Source organism: Manacus vitellinus, unplaced genomic scaffold (genome assembly GCF_001715985.3).
Source record: "Manacus vitellinus isolate BGI_N305 unplaced genomic scaffold, ASM171598v3 scaffold_6_pilon, whole genome shotgun sequence".
In the NCBI taxonomy this organism is placed as follows: domain Eukaryota; kingdom Metazoa; phylum Chordata; class Aves; order Passeriformes; family Pipridae; genus Manacus; species Manacus vitellinus.
This window is the reverse complement of record NW_021940750.1, coordinates 3,789,928-3,807,351: the sequence shown is the minus strand read 5'-3', so window position 1 is coordinate 3,807,351 and position 17,424 is coordinate 3,789,928. Positions and strand designations below refer to the sequence as shown.

At 37.6% G+C, this 17,424-nt stretch overlaps 1 protein-coding gene across 4 annotated transcripts in view; it reads right to left on the bottom strand.

Moving 5' to 3' along the window:
- Window positions 1–17,424, bottom strand: part of PHF21A (PHD finger protein 21A) — a 127,638-nt gene that overhangs the window by 70,069 nt on the left and 40,145 nt on the right. For 2 of the 4 annotated variants that reach the window (XM_008919792.3, XM_018082275.2), the window contains exon 5: window positions 16,726–16,812. In XM_008919792.3, the coding sequence (XP_008918040.1) occupies window positions 16,726–16,812 (87 nt within the window). The remainder of the gene's footprint in view (window positions 1–16,725; window positions 16,813–17,424) is intronic. The other 2 variants (XM_008919793.3, XM_018082276.2) reach the window with 1 other exon arrangement.

Genomic DNA, 17,424 nt, shown 5'->3' with positions numbered 1-17,424 from the left:
ATAAATGTCTTAAGAGTAACTGCAATGTATTAATCCAAAATGATGCCCTACAACATTAGACTGAAGTTACCCTCTAGAATTCTTGATTCTGAATGTTTTTGGGTAAGTCATACAGCTAGCTTTCTGTTAAGACTCAGCTACACTTTGAAACATTAGTGTAGAAAAGTTGTCTAACTTAGTAGCTTGATCTGCACATACATTTAAAGTCTAAAAAAACCAAACAAACAACCCTGTGGTTGTTTGACCTTGGTTGGATACCAGGTGCCCACCAAAGCAGCTCTATCATTCCTCTCCTCAACTGGACAGAGGGAAGAAAAGATAACAAAAGGCTCATGGGTCAAGGTAAGGATGGGGAGAGATCACTCAGCAATTACCTTCCCAGGCAGAACAGACTTAACTCAGGGAAATTAAATTTAAGGTATTACCAATGAAATCAGAGTAGAATAATGAAAAGTAAACCCAAATCTTAAAAACACCTTCCCTCTATCCCTCCCTCCTTCCCAGGCTTAACTTTATTCCCAATTCTCTACCTCCTCCACACGAGAGATGCAAGGAGACAGGAATAAGGGTTATGGTCAGTTCCTCACATCCAATTTCTGCCACTGTTTCCTCCCCAGAGGGAGGACTCCTTCCTGTGCTCCAATGTGACGCCTCTTCCATGGGAGACAGTCCTCCACAAACTTCTCCAACATGAGTACTTCCCACAGGCTACAGTTCATCACTGAGTGCTCCAGTGTGGGTCCCTTCCATGCGGTGCAGTTCTTCAGGAATGCACTGCTCCAGCATGTTTCCCGATGGGGTCATAAGTCCTGACAGAAAATCTGCTCCAGTGTGGGCTCCTTTCTCTACAGGTCCTGCCAGAAGCCTGCTAGAGCAAGGGCTTCCCAGAGGGTCACAGTCTCCCCTGGGCTTCCACCTGCTCAAGTGTGGGGTCCTCCACAGGCTGCAGGCAGACTTCTGCTCCCCCAGGGACCTCAAATGGGCTGCAGGGACACAGCATGACTCATCATGGTCTTCCACGCAGGCTGTCCGGGAGTCTCAGCTCCAGTGCCTGGAGCACCTCCCGCCCCTCCTTCTTCACCAACTTCGGTGTCTGGAGTTATTTCACTCATGTGTTCTTACTCCTCCCTTCTCTGGCTGCAATTTTCTTCTGCAACTTTATTTTTTTCCTTCTTAAATACGTTATCTTAGAAGCATTACTACCATCACTGATTGGCTCGGTCTCAGCCAGCAGCTGGTCCATCTTGGTTTTGCTGGGCACAGGGGAAGCTTCTGGCAGATTCTCAGAGAAACCAATCCTGTAGCCCCCATGCTATGAAAACCTTGCCATGCAAAAACAATACAACCCAAAAGTCCCAAGCAAATAGCTTTACTATTAATTTATGTTGAATCAACTCTGCAGAACCTAGAAGGAAAAAAACTAATTCATGCATAAAAAATCACCCAACTCTTTTAACCAAGCTCTGAGTACAGAACAAATTCTCACTGTAGCTATGGCTGTGTAAGATCACTGAAAACAAAAGCAGCTGTTGAAAATTCACATCCTTCTCAGGACAATTTAGGGACTTTCTTGTTTTTGTAAGTGGGGAGCAGAAATGATGATACCACAGTGGACTATCATTTAGGTCTGATTTTCTATTGTCCACTAGTTGTTTTATTCAAAGCCAGAGATTAAATCATAAACAAAGACTTTGACTGTATGAGATTTCAAAGACACTTCTTTGCTTCCTGCTTGGCCCAAGTGTACTTGATCTATATTGTAACCCTCAGGACTTGCAACATAAGTTCTCAAGTAGAATTAAGAAGTTCTGTCTCCAACTACTTCTGTTTGAAATCAGACAAACAAAAATCATAATGCCTTAAGAATTCAGGTTGCTCTCTGCTGCCAGCTTCCAAAAAACTTCTCAGCTGTTCTTCTTATGTACAACTTAAGTTGCTGGAATTTAGTTCTTCGAAGAACACTCAAGAACTATTTTAGATTTCTTTTTGTGCTTCATCTTCATACTTCTTGTGTTAGGTTATACTGAAAATAGCATCAACAGCGAAAAACAAAATGCAAAGGTTTAACAGAAATTTTGCTTGTGCAACTGTAACAATCTCCATCCTCTATACTTCATTCCCAGTCATTTGGATGTACTGTCATGTGTTGTGCCTGCTTCATGCATAGGGCTACTGTGTGGATCAGTGAGAGAAGGAAGACAGATACAGTCTAACCTTCCTTTCTGCCATTTAGGAGTTGTAGATATATTTATCCTAACTGCATCTCTGGAAGGGGAAACTACCAAGTCAAAGCTGTGATTACACAGCTGTTTGGTCCAGAATAAATTCAGGCAGATGTCCAATGAAAGCTCTTTCACCCTTCCTTTGTTTTAGCCCTTCCTTTCTGCCACTTCCCTTATGCTGAAAGCTGTGTTCATTCAACTGCACACAAGCCAAGTGAGCAAACTGGATCATGCTTGGAAAATAGTACATCTCAGAGTAAATGTTCAGACAGACAACTTTTTGACTCCAGTTACTGCACAGCAACACGAGCACTAGCTCTGGCACAAGAGAGCAGCAGAAGCCATCAGCTAGACCAAGGAGGAGGACAGGTCGCTACTTTCACAGCAGCTGTCTAATTTGAAGCATAATCAAAGTGGCCATATAATCACAACCTACAAAATCATACCAAATCACATACCACAAGGTATGGGATACTAACTCAGTTTTGTCTCCAAATGTAGTGAATTTGGTGCCTTGGAAGCACTGGCTTCAGAGTGGTTCAAAGTAAAGAAGTGCAACCTGACTCTCCTCATTTCTGCAAAGTGCTTCAGTAACTCCAGATAATGACACTACAAAGTGTTATCATCAGCCCAACCACAGGATGCTCTTAAATAGATATTGCCTCAGTAACCTGCTTACAGTCTTTCAAGGACCATTAGGAAAAGAGAAAGAAAACAGAAGTTTTTAAGAAGTGGGTTTGGGGGGCATTTTCAGTAAAAGTCAAGCATTTATTAAAAAAAAAAAAAAAAAAGGTACTTCTCTAGTCTAAGCTACTTTAAGAAATGTTTATATTCCATAATGGGCAACATAGACAGAGATTAACTCTTTCTATACACTACATTAAATAATTTATGGAAATGCACTCAGCCCTACAAAAGAAAAGATTTCAAAACATTCTGCATTTTTAAGGCAGTCAAGGTAACAGAATGCACCGTGGGGAAAAAAATTACATTTAAGGATATTTTATTACTTTGTTTTCTATAGAACTTAATTGGACTCCTTACCAAAGCCGTTTAAATACATATATTAAACTACCTGAAGCCTTACAATAGGCAATTTTTATTTCTTATTTGCTACCTACATTACATTTGCTAGCTATTTTCTTTGCATCTTTCCCAGTACACTGAAAGCACACACCTACTTCGGGGACATTTCTCAGTTGCAAACCACCACAGCATATTGTCAGTGCAAACAGGATATGCACAAGCTGCATCATCCTTTCAGGTGATGCATCCCTCCCTCTCTCCAAAGTTTCTCCTATTTGCTGACTTCCAGAAATAGTAAGTGGGCTGCAAGAAGAACTTTATCTCCAGTGAATAGAAACAGTCCACGTAGAAATGAGGTAAACACATGGCACAGTTGGACAGCTTCCCTTAAAAGCAGGTATGAAAGCAGTAATGGACACTGGGAAACACTGAGTAAACAGAGATTAGATGGACAAACAGGACTGCAACTGTTCTGAAGAGTTGAAAGTACATTTGGGTGCAACTGCTCTTATAATCCAAACCCATGCACCAGAGGCAAAACTTTTCTCTTTTGGTCACAATAAACACCTTATGTCGTAACTTTAATAAGGGAGAGTAACCTACAGTCAGAGGTACAAATGCTTCCTCTTTCCCGCCAAACCTCAATAAGGCAAAGACCGTCTGCAAACAGGCCACGCTCCTACCAAATCTTCAAACAGAAGCACACATACCCCACACCCAAATCCACTCATAAGAAAAAAGATTCAGTAGCAACATCAACCTTAGTGCAAACTTTGTCCTCAGAGCTGGCTGCTAACAGGGCTTCCCCCCAGGGCTTCTGCAGTCCTGCCTTCCTCGCTCTTGGTTCAGACACACTCCTGTCCCCATTCTGGTCCAAGTTAATTGCATTCATCTTTTAGCTTGACATGGCAGTAATGCTATCAAGTCTTAGTGCAGAGTTCTACTAAGTGAGCCCAAGATTACTACAGAACCCAGTATTACTGTGTGGCCTTAGAATGTGGTGCTGTTATCAGACACTGTTAGTGTAAAATTTAATTTTATAGAAATTTATACAACCAATTTCAAAATATTAGGTGGGGAGGGAGGGAGCAAGGGCTCTGTTTTCTCACATTTACTGGCTATCCCAGCCAGTCCTAGAGAGCACAGACACTCTATCCTGTGGGTTGTAGGTATAATTGCATTAAAAAACCTAAACAAGCAACAATATACCACTGCCACATGCCTCAGACTGGGGTAAATTTTTAATCCACAACCCATTTCTCCTCTCATACAGAAGTTTATAAGAAATTATGTAACCAATTAGTCAAACCCTGTCTTTTCAAGGAACAGACTTCAACTAAGGAGATCTTAGAATATTTAATGTGATTTGATACATGTAACTAAACACAGAGAAACCTCTAGTACTATAAATGCTAAAATGAACTTTTTGTCTCAGCATTTTCTAGCCTTAATCAGCATATTGCACAAGCTGATCATTAATATTTTAAAGGCAAATAAAGGATGTAATAAAATTTTGGAGACATCTGACCTACTAAAATATTTTTGAAAGTTAAGGCTCAAAATGGTTGTATATGTGTCAGTTAAGTGGGTCTCCTGCTAACTCAGGAGAGGTCAGAAGGGAAGCTAACTATCTACTAAGTGCCATAATACACATGCTGTTTAAAACACACATTCCTGAATAGAGAAATTTAAAAGTTAGCAGAACAGCCACCATTCAAAGATATAATTAAGTGAACCATGAAGGTGAAGGAGATTCTATCACCTGTAAGGCTTCAAATGATCAGCAATTTTCATTCAAACAACTTTTGAATAATTTGGAACCCACAAAGATTATTCTGAGAAGTACATTGTGTTTAATTACATGTAGCTAAAGCCAAATGATTGGCTAAAGCCAAACCAATTATGAAATGATGGAATAAAGTGTTTACATCACTTTAATACAGCAAAAAGAGATAAGCAGGACAAAGAATGAGGGAAGGGCAAAACCTGTTTATTTACCCTTTACTTTCTAAAAAGTGCTACCTAGATTATTTCATATGCACTGTGTACCAGCACCAGTGCTTTGAGAGCACTCCTGATTATTGTGGGGAACATACAAGCCTATTAAATGCTAACTCTTGGTCTGAAGGAATTTAATTCAAAACTAGCATTTATACTCAAAACTAAAAAACAGAGTAAAAGCAATGTAAAATTTCAAGTGCAAAACTTTGTTCTTGAGCATGAGGACAATAACTGTCTCTTACTATTTAAATATAAAACCCAGCATATTACACATAGAATTAAACTCATCACTGCCATATTGCAGTCCAAGGTGATGTTACCATAAAAATAAACAGGTACAGTGTATTAATGTCCCATGTAGTGACACACCACTGCTGCTGCAGGGCTGTCCAACTCAACACTTTGATTATTGCCTGAGTTCTTGAAAAAAAAAAAAAAAAGGTTTAGGGATACAGAACCTGACACATTTTTATATTACCATAATGCACCTTCCTACTGCAAAGGATAAAAGCAATGTGTTTGGCATTTACAACAAAAACAAAGACACAACAATACCATCAGCTGTGTTTTTGCCGGGTTTATCCAGGAAAACACCTTGTAGAGCACCAGTAAGCTAAACCTGGCTAGTATGCCTGTTTCTAAAAATGTTTGGCTATTTCCTTTCTTTTAAGTACTTTAGTTTTATGACTAATATTACATCTAGTAAGTTTTGATGACCACAAAAAAAATAGGCTGTTTGCAGATCCATCCAGCTGGCAGGCTAGTTTACCCAATGGACCATTTTGCTTGTCTGCACTTGGTGGGACTGCTTGACTTCTTGCAGCACCCAGAGACGTCTGCATTTTAAGTGTTGGTTCCTCTGGGTTCTTGAAGTTTTCTCTTTATAGTTCTCCATGTAAGTGGGATTTAAAGGCCTTCAGATAACTAAACTAAGAATAATAGACAGAAGGCCAAAAATTAAAATGGCTTCATATTAATGTTTACTGAACTCTAGTCATAGGATTTCTTGGATTTTAAAATCTGAATTGACACTCACTATTAACAGTGCTGCTGTTAATAGGAGATGCACATAGCTCTAAACAAAAGACTGTAGAAAAGCCAAAGCGATCTACAAATTCATAATAGCTCCTAAAGACATAACCTATCATAACTATAAAAATCCTCTCCAAAAGATCTTTCCATTAACAATTCAAAATTGAATTTGTAGTATCAGCATTTCTCATTTAACTAAACTGTATTTTGCTCAAAAATTAAGACCTTTGCAAAATTTCATTCTTGACTCTTGAAACTGTCAGACAAAAGCTACACAACTAATGGAGTGTATTTAAAAGTAATTTAAAAGAAATTACTAAAATTATTTATAAAGTCTCTTGCCAGTTCTCCATAAAGAAAACTGTTACAAACTCCAAATCTATTTTGTGATAGTCATGTCTAAGTCAATATATAAAGGAAATTAACATACACTAAGTTACAATTAAAGACAAAATCTTTCAAATCACTTCGGTCTGTAGCTATAAATATAAATTAGTCTCATTTGCTTTTTCAAAAGCAGCCTAGTATCTGATTACAATGTATCTCCTCCACTTCAGCACTATATTGCACTGAAACCCTTTAACACAGCAACTTTTGAAGAACCACAAAAAAATGACATTAAGCTATTAGAGAGCATCTGAAGGAGGGCCACGAGGATGGTGAAGGGTCTGGAGGGGAAGCCATATGAGGAGTGGCTGAGGTCACTTGGTCTGTTCAGCCTGGAGGAGACTGAGGGAGAACTTCATTGCAGTTACAACTTCCTCATGAGGAGAAGAGGAGGGGCAGATACTGATCTCTTCTCTCTTATAGTCAGTGACAGAACTTGAGGAAACAGCATGAAGTTGAGTCAGGGGACATTTAGGTTGGATATCAGGAAAAAATTTTCACCCAGAGGGTAGGTGGGCACTGGAGCAGGCTCCCCAGGGAAGTGGTCACAGCACCAAGCCTGACACAGTTTGGACAAGGCTCTCAGGCATGTGGCATGATTCTTGTAGTGTCCTGTGAAGGACCAGGATTTGGACTTAATGATCCTGATGGATCCCTTCAACTCAGCATATTCTATGATTCTGTTAAAAGTAGACCTAATTAAAGTACCTTGACAGGTCACCAAACAACATGGTCAAAATAAGGGAATAATATTCAGTTCTCTAAACATCAGTATAATTACTTGACACTTACATGCTAATCAGATCTCCTGCACAGAGACATTTTCTCCATAAGATATAAAAAGCAGTCCTGGTCAGGTAAGCAGAAGAAATTCTAACATTTAGGACAGAATGAGATTTTGCTGATTTTCATTTATTTGAAGTGGATGATACTGATACAGTAAAACACCCCAATAATTCATTCTGAAGAGCCTTGCTGTATGAAAGAAGTACCTATCAAACTAGCCTTTAAGTGCTGGATTCCTGCATATTACAGAAGACAAGGTGTTGAGAAAGTAGTTCTTAGATGGCAGGTAGCATTGAAACTTGGACAGCCAGTAAGCAGTTCTCATTTGGAAAAAAACTTAGAAATTGAAAGGCTCCTTCTGTTTCCAAGTTTCAAATGGAGAGCAGTACCTTTAGGTCACACAATTTTAATTGCACAGCAGACAAATGTAAGGAGTTTAGTGTTCTGGAATGCTATAAAACACTTCCCCTAAAATATTTACTTGGAGAATGGGATATATTTCTGTTTCTTGAGATATGTGACAAAACTGAGAATGAGCTGGAGAATCCAAGAGCGTCATTTTGTCCAAGTTGATCGCTGAAGCATTTATTACCAGCCCAAAGGTGTGTGTGGAACTTTGATGCTAGAAAGTTGCTGACAATCATGCACTTCCACACCACTCTGAGCTGGCCACAACTCTAAAGGACAAACCGCTGCTCTGAGAAGCTGCCATACTGGAATGAAAATGAAGCAATTTATAAAGAGAGTGCATGGATGGAGCAAGACTCCACAGGCTTAAATACTGCCAAGTGTTTGAATTTTCAAAAGTCTAAAATAAAAGGACAGTCACTTGCTATTCTGCAGGACATCAGGCAGCTCTAAAGCATATGTCTCAAAAATTCACACTACATATTATAGTTCTGATGTGATTCTTCTCTGTTTGTTTTTAAAGGAAAAAAAGGTAAACAACTTCTGCCTTCTATAAGCAGTACAAACCATCACTGAGGTGTTTCTTTTTGGGTAAGGAAAAAGCTGGCTTATTTCTCCTTGCTACACAGGGCAGTCTGGGTCCAACTCTTTTACACAGTAGTGTCCATTTACTATTGACACAATGCCAATATTTTACTGAGGAAACTTTGAGAAAGAAAAGGCAGGGGGGAAAAAATAAGAATAACAACTGCTTAACTATTTTTAACTTACCTCACCTAGCTTTGGAGGGAGTTTACAGGAGAAAGAAGATATGCTCATCATAACTCAAGTGCTTTCTCCCTGCTATTTTTCAAAAGTCTACCATAACAAGACACTTAGAATTTCTCACTATTAAAAAAAGAATGGAACAAGAATTCTTTTCCACAGAATACATCAGATCAATGCTGTAGTGAAAACAAGTGATGAACTGAAGCCTAATCTTCCTAAAAGTTTTTTTATAGACAGTAGAGTGAGAGCTGGGCCTTCATAAAGGCAACACAGAACAGTAAAAATTAGGTTCCTTTGTATGAATTGCCTCCTGGGAAGTACTCTGTCTTTATCACTCCACTGATCCCCACAGTAATTCAAACTTCATTCCAGCAAAATTCCCATCATAATTGTGGAGTCATCAGTGCCTAAATCTGTTACATTACAATTAGGGGGGAAAGTTGAAAAAGACACCTTACATATCACCACCAGTTTTGACAACCATAGCATAAAAGAGAAAAAACTCAGGGAATAACAGACCTAATTAAAACAAAACCACACCAAGAAAACCAATATTTCATCTGGCCACCACCTACCTTCCCACCCCATCAGACGTCTCTGCTAACTTGTTATCTAAAAGCAGGGGAAGAGTTGCTCTAAAGATATTGTACAACTTTTTGGAGTTTCTGAAAGTCAGAACAAGCATTTGAAAAGTTAAGCCAGAAATAAATACAATAGTGAAAGGAAGTGACTGTGTATAATGACGGGAAATAGGTGGATTCACATTGACATTCTATTTGAAGATAATAAACCACTCTTAATTATTTCTATGGATAAAAAACGTATACCAGATTATCATTTCAGTAAACCACAACATTTCCTAAGGATGAAGAGCGCATTCTCTCCCTACAACCGTGTGAATATAGAAAAGAAAGCACAGAGATTTCATGAAACTCCATAAAGGATGTTCTTACCCTTTCAATCTGTAGGTTTGTTCTCTCTTTAAGCCCTTCAAGGCCTGAGCCTATCAGTCTCCACAATAAAATGAGGAAAAATATTCATAGTGACTAAGTAACAAGGGCAGATAACATTTAATTAGAAAAGTCAAACCTGAAAATAAACCTTTTATAAAGTGTAATTGCATTTTGCCCTCTCATGCTTCCTTAGCGTGCCATCTTCTCTCTAAAACACAACAAATCATTGTCACATTCATCTCGGTCCTTTTTAAAACTGTGCATGAGGAGTTGAACTGAGTGGTTCCCCAATGCACTGTGAGGGTGTAACGCATGACCCATATGCTGGAAAACACCACCTAACACTGTCTATCCTAGTCAGTCTTGCTCTTGGCATAGTACCATGAAAGATAATATTTACTAATAGAAGTATTTTAGCCCATAGCTGTACTACACTCAGTAACTCAAAAAATCCCACAATCTCAGGAAGTGGTTTATTTTCAAATTGAGTACCTGGCAGCAGAGCACAAACAGCAAAGGCAAGCTTTTGTCTGTATTCCAAGCATTGGACACACTGTTTTTCTCTCTTCTCCCTCCCAAAATTCAACACTTCACAAGAGTTGGGGACCAAATAACTCCAATAGCAACTAAAGATCCATAAGGCTCTGAAAAGCAGATCCCTGAATTTGATTCCTTTTCTAACCCTGACACACTCAGAATAAATCAAAATACTGTTTCTGTGGCTATGAAGTTGTTCCACTGAAGCATGCAGAACAGAGCAGAATGGACTACTTTAATCTGTCTTCACTTATAAAAATTCATTAGTAGATTTAATCCCTTTTCCCAGCATCCAACTAAGAGGCCTTTAAGAGTGCTATACAAAACAACCTAAATCCCAGTCATCACCATCTAATGCTTCACTTGTGTTTCCTTCAAGTATAAAAGGGAAAAGGGAATAGGAGGCCTTGAAATAACTACTGATGTGTGAGGTTATCCAGCAAGTCAAAACATGCAGGAACACCTAATAACCAACTCTTGCCATCAGTAGGGGATTTTCAAGGAAATACGGTAGTTTAATTGCCCATTTTCCATCTACAATGGTGATTTTCAAGCAGAGTAGGCTATTTTGGAGTTATGCCCTGGCTTATATGGAGATGAAAGATGTATCCAACCAGGTTCAATTAAAAAAGTTCTCCAGTTGCCTCTAAATCTGGCTTAAATATAGCATGAACTCAGGAATTAAAAGTTGGGCCAGAAAATCAGTGCTGAATGAAGAGTAACAGGGGGGAGGTGTGGAGAGTTTTTCTTCTTTTGTGATATCAAGAAATGGTCACTTGCATTTCCTAAATTGAGTTACCTCACTGCTAATGTACATATCTAATAGATATGCAAAAATTAAGTTCACAAACCAACAGTGAGAAGGTCTAGATGGAGTTACATTAAGAGAAGAATGACAAATCCAATTTTAGATGCCAGTATGGGTTTAATCATGACTTAAGCGTTACAAAAGGTCTGAGATAGTTTAGTAATATTTCAGTCATATACAAATGATCATAACATAAGTTTTGCAAGAGAGTTCACAGCAAAAGAGGCAGCAGGGAGAGATGCATGCACTCTGCCTACCTACAGTCATCTGTACAACATTCAAAATTTGCTTCAGTCAGTCTATCTTGAGAATATAGAAGATGATAACTTAATGAGAAGCCATTATATTCACATTTTCACACAAAATTTGGATGCAAATTAAATAAATACCAAAGATTAAAATAGTAAGCTTATGCAGATTTCTCGAACAAACATTCACCTTCTAAGCAGGTGCTGTTCACACTGATCACATGGTTCAAAAGGGCCTGACAATTCACTGAGGCAGTTAACTCACTCCTCCTTATGTCCAGGTAGAGTAGTATCTTTTTGGCAGGAAAAATAAGTGACTACTCTATATCATCTAAGAAAGGAATCTACAAACAGTTGTTTTTCATATATTTTAAGACCGCTTTGTAAACAGTTGGCATAAATGGATGCTTGCAGTTACATGGAAATTAGCATATCTTTATCATTCATGCCATTTACCTAAAAAAGATCAGTGTTTAATAATATGCACAGCTCCAGATAAACAACTGGAACTAAAATTAGGCATCACCTGCCTCAAGTTATTAGTAACTAAGTGTTCATATGGCATATTCGTACACTTGGTCCATTGCTGACCAAGTAACTGGAATTTTAATATGCTCTTGATGAATCTTGGAGAAAGAAGGTATCAGAAACTCCAGACAGAACTGACAGGAGTGAGGAGTGACTTCATTATTTATTTCCAGGTTTTGAGCCCTGAAGTTCTCATGGTGTTCATCAGGCGTATCTACAACATACAGGCATACTTTGCCTATCTTCTTAGGCATGAGCATTTCAAAGTGCTCTTTGCTACCTGCTAACTGTACCCAGTTTCCCTTCTGCTCTCCAGTGTTCTTGCATTCACCCTCCTCTCACCAAATCACTGCTTTTTCTCTTTACAGAACACAATGGAACATGTTTCAGGTACAATTTTCTGGTAATGTGTTCAAAAAGCCTCCATAAAAATTCACTTTTACTATGATTGACAACTGTTCAAGAAGAACAGTCTCATAGGATGAATTTATGCACATTACCAATCTTTTCATTACTCAGTTATGGTACCTGTAATAAATATAGCAACATTAATGCTTAAAGCTATTCCTGACAGTTTTTGAAGACTTAAATAACAAGTTTCCTTTGTCAATCTAAACCACATGTTTACATTTATTCAACTATACAAAACCATGGTTAAATTACACTACCATTTTCTAAATCTTCCCCAAATCCCTGTTCTCATTACTTGCTATTTAGTGGCAAGGTTAAAAGGAGTCTCACTCTGAATGTACAGGATTTAGAATAAACTCATCTACCCAAATTTGTTGTAAACTTTAAATACAAGCAAAATTCACCAGATTTGCCTCTTCATAATAATAGGGATAAGCTTGCTTTTATAGTATGCATTTTTTCTAATTATATTCCACAGTTTCAATTCTTCTTCATAGTAAAGTATGTGAAGTTTTTCCCCTACAAAAAAATAAAACCTTAAGTATCCCTACGCTAACAACTATTTTTGAGTACTTTTTCCTACATATATACAGCTCTTCAGAAATCAAAATAACAAAGGGAACCACTTTATTCTTTCAATGTCATGAGCAAATGCATTAGAAAACAACTGAGTTTTGACAACATCGTTTTCCTAAAGATTCAAAGAATTTCACTGCAACTATAGTAAGAGACATTTCCATTTTCTTTTCAAATACAAGGGAAAGAGCCATGTGATTTCTTTAGTACATGCTTATCATCATCACCTTTTTACCATAGAGTCAAAAGACTACTCCTGTAAGCTTTCTTCCACATTTAAGGCAGAATATTGCTTCAACTTTTCCAAGAGATTGTGATAAGGACACATGTAGAAATTCCTCTGTATTTGACCTGATACTGCTAAAGAAAAAAAATAAGGGCATTTTTTCCTGCCCACTTCTTTCTTTACAGTTCTTTAGTCAAATAAACATGACCTCTTCTTTGTCACTGGAAATAAGTACTGTTATGATACATAATAATATCTAAGTTCCTAATAATTTTTTTTAAATTAACCATGAGAGAAAAGAGGCAGAAGAACAAGTGCTACTTCAAGATTACATACCTCCTGCTCCTCTGTGCTTAGGACTGCTCTACTTCAGTCTTTCACTGGTATCACTGGTAGCAACCCCCACCCATCTCCCCAAAGTAGAAAAAGGTATACACTGGTAAACTTCCTCACAGAAAAATTAAAAAATACATTCTTTATGGTTTTTTATTGTAAAGGCTATATCTAACCCAGTCAAAAGCTGAATACTGATAAGTAATTGCAGGTAAAAGTCTAAAAATCAGAACACCAAAGGAAGACACTATCATAGAACAAAAGTGAAGGAAAGACTGCTAAAACTATGACTTTCTTCCAAAGATGTGAAAACATAATTAAAAAAACAGTGCTCCACAGCAACACAATTAATTCGCATTTACAACTCAAGCTTAGATTTGGCAATTACAACTGTTCTGCAAAAAGTTACTCTTGACTTCTCTTTATTGAGGAGAGGGGTGGGAGAAGAAAGAAGAAATCAGTATTAAAACCAATGCGTTCAGGGTTTCTGAACTGCAGCTCTCATATTTACAGTTGAGGAGCAAGACTGTTAAACTGAATTCACCTTATTGCCCTCAGATTAGAAAAAAAGTAAGCATAGATTAGAACTCTCTGGTAATACCATAAAGAGACTAGCAAAGGAAAATTCTTATTGCCCTTTAAATGCAAGTTATCTTAAAGTAAGTTTTTTTCCTTTTGCAGTTTTCCTTTCACGAGATAAATACACTTAGAATACGTTGCTCCATCGTCTCTTAGGTGAAACAAATCAAAGCACTTATTTTCACCTCTTTGACATTTTCAAAAAAAATACGAATATATGACATACCTTATGCTTCAACAGTTCAACCCTGCATCAGCTAACAAATCTCTTTATGTTAAGCCTACACACATACAGCCTACCTGCCTTCTTTTTGTACTTCGCCAGATCTCCTCAATTTCACAAACTTCTGAACAGAACTGTCATTATTAATTCTCAGCAAGACACCTAAGCCACTATGAATCACTGCAGCAACTGGCAGCAAGTGTCGGCACTACTCTCACAATGCCTCAGAAATGGAGAGAAGTCCTAAAGCAACTAAAAGCTTTCAGCTAACCTACCACTGACTTGGTTCTTGCACAAGCCTTCAGGCAACTTCATTAAATAAGAGAGCAAAGAAAAAACGTGCATTAGGGTGACATAACATTTCAGAAGCCAGAAATATTTCATTATTCTACCTCTCTAACACCAGGGTCTCAGCTCCTTGCCACTGTCTCCAAGTAGGAACACCACACGGGCTGGAACTTTAGTTTTTCACACTTCATTAAAAGACTATTGAACAACTATGCCTCCTGTAACTGTCCACAGTAGAGTCAGGCCCTCAGAGTTTGTTCACTGAACATCAGGCATCAAAACTACTTGGCTCTAAACAAGAGGACAGATGACACATGTTGCACTCCTTCTTAAGACAGGTACTGCACAATGTAAGGTATTTATTTACTATGAAAAATTGCACATTTCTTCATACTGTGTGAAAATTAAATTGTTGAATAATTTTCTCCCCATAAAACAATTCATAACAATTATTTTTCCTAAAGAGAAACGAAAGTGAGAACAGAAAAAAGGGCTTTGTGTAGTCTCTAAGATGCTGCTCAACTCTACATTGCTAAGCCACAGATGTCTGTCTATGCAACAGATTCCTTCAAATAAGAGGGAGTGAGCATTTCTTTGCATTGGGAAATTGTGGTTATTTTCCCAGAACTCATATTTGTTATGATTGTTGCATTTGAGCAGCCATACTACTTTAACAACATTGTCATCTGGGACACTGGTAGTTCTGCAGTCCAGCCGTAGATATAACAAATATTCAACCTTGAACAATCATAGAAAAGTTCACTATTGTTGTTCTGACAATCAAACCAACGAAAATACAAGGAAGTAAACTGTACTGTGACTCCATATTGACTGTGTTCACTGTGTGGTAGAAGTCAGAGACTTGCATTTCCAAGTCTTTTGGAAACTTAACCCATGTTCATCCCATGGTAAGTGCATTTTAGTACCTTGAGCTGTAGTTGTCAGCAGAAAAGATACAGCTGCATTTCTAGTGATGGGTAATTTAAAATACATGTGAGCATAGACCACTGTAACACTAACTTTAAACAGTTGTAAATACAGGTTTAAAAGTTTTGGTAAGATGTACTTGCTTTCTTACACTGCACTCCCTATCTCACTGCCTGTCTGTGCTCATCATGTGAACAGGGAGTCAATATGACCTGCTTCATGGCATCAAGACAAGCTAATTTTGAAATTACCATGGGCATCCAGAGCTTACCAGAGAATCTTGAAATGGCTTGCTGTGAGACACAGCCACATGCAGAGGCTCATGCTGGTTCTAGAGAATAAATCATCTTCAAGAGAGGCATGCTATCACATCAGCAAAACCTCAGGTTTTGTTGAACTAGTATTCTCATTAAAAAATCATTTTCTTTATTATACTTACATGTTCCTTCCTAGGCTCACTGTTCCCCTACCAAAACATACTATAATTTTTTTAGTAAAATGAATTTTTAGATAAACGTTAATACTATCTGCCCGTTTTCTTATGAAAGGTAATTCTCAAAACAGAACACATTCAGCTAGGAACAGATGAACACAGATATCTAGATGTGACACTGATGCGTTTCTACCTATATTTCTACCTATGCACATGCTCTAAAATGTTTCACCCCTTCAAAGGTGTTGTCTATTGACCCAATTTGGTTCCATTATTGACACTATAAGCAATACAATTAAGGAACTGCTTAAGTCAGTTTACATGGGAGTGGGATGGAGTGGTGTATGAGGGATTCGCATATGTGTTGCTGTTTTGTTTTTTTAAAAACAAAACAGAGAACAACTTTTGTAGATCTCTCAATGTTACTTATTTTTCTTGTAGTTACCCACAAAGCACATCTTCAAATTCAACAATCTTTCTAACTTATACTCTAGACCTGTCAGAGAGAATTCCTACCAAATGGCAAACATAAGACAATTGTGGTGTAATCTGTCATGGTAAAAACACTCAATTAATTTCCAAGTTGTCTATCAGGTACCCATAACTGACATGAATTAGTTGGGCTAGACATGAAGAAAAATTCCAGCATACCCACCCATATACACAGTATGGCCAAACTAAGAGAAAATCTAGAGATGTGCCTAAACCAGAATGGTCTGGTTTAGAATAAGTTCTAAGATAATAATACAGGAAGTGACAAAATTCATCCATTTTCCCATCTCCCTTAAAATAAAATATTTGTTTCAACACAAGAAAAATTGCTATAGCTTCCACTGATTAAACAAGTTGCTTCTCTGACAGACTCACAATAACTCATCCTATCTTTTGTTGAGAAATCCAATAAAAATCAGAAATGTCTTGATGCCCACACTTATTTTTGCACTTAAAAATTTAGCAGCTCTCTTGGAAGCTAGGAAAAGAGACACCTTTAAAACAGGATGTTAAAAATACATCTGTTTCCCTACCTGTTTCTCACTCAGAGCTGTGATTTTGGCTTGAAGTTCATGAAGTTGTTTCTTCAAATCAGCGTTCTGATTAGAAAGAAAAAATATCTGTGAGAAAGATATTCCATTTGTTAACATAGAGTAGTAGCAGGAAGGTGGTTTGTTTTTTTGTTTTGTTTTTGCATAGTGTACTACAAATACAGCACCTCTGGATGTACAGCCAATAAAATTCAAGAGGCTCAAAAAAGCCTGACTTAAGTCACTGAGTGCAACAATAATCGGAGGACCTTTCCAGCACTCAGAGTGACAGCCCAGATTGGAATGAAGATTTCATTAAAACATCCATTAGTGCTTATCACACTATAAAAAGCACATTTGTACATTTCATCAAGTTTACAAATTAAATGAGAAATGTTTGTTAATATTTAGAACAACAGCATCATACTGTATATAACAGCATGCTATGGTATCTTATCTAAAACATTCTCACCTATGCTACTTATGCAAAGATATTATACATTTAACTGTATAGAGCATCAAACATATCTATTAAATCTTAACTGACATACATATCAAATAAAGGCACACATATCCAAGTCTTATTTCCATATATGTTTATGCCTTAGACTGTACTAAAGGGAACTACATTTGCCTTACCACATCATTCATATCACTACTTTGCCTACAATAGCCTTTTCTTAAACTTAAGATTTGAAAGCC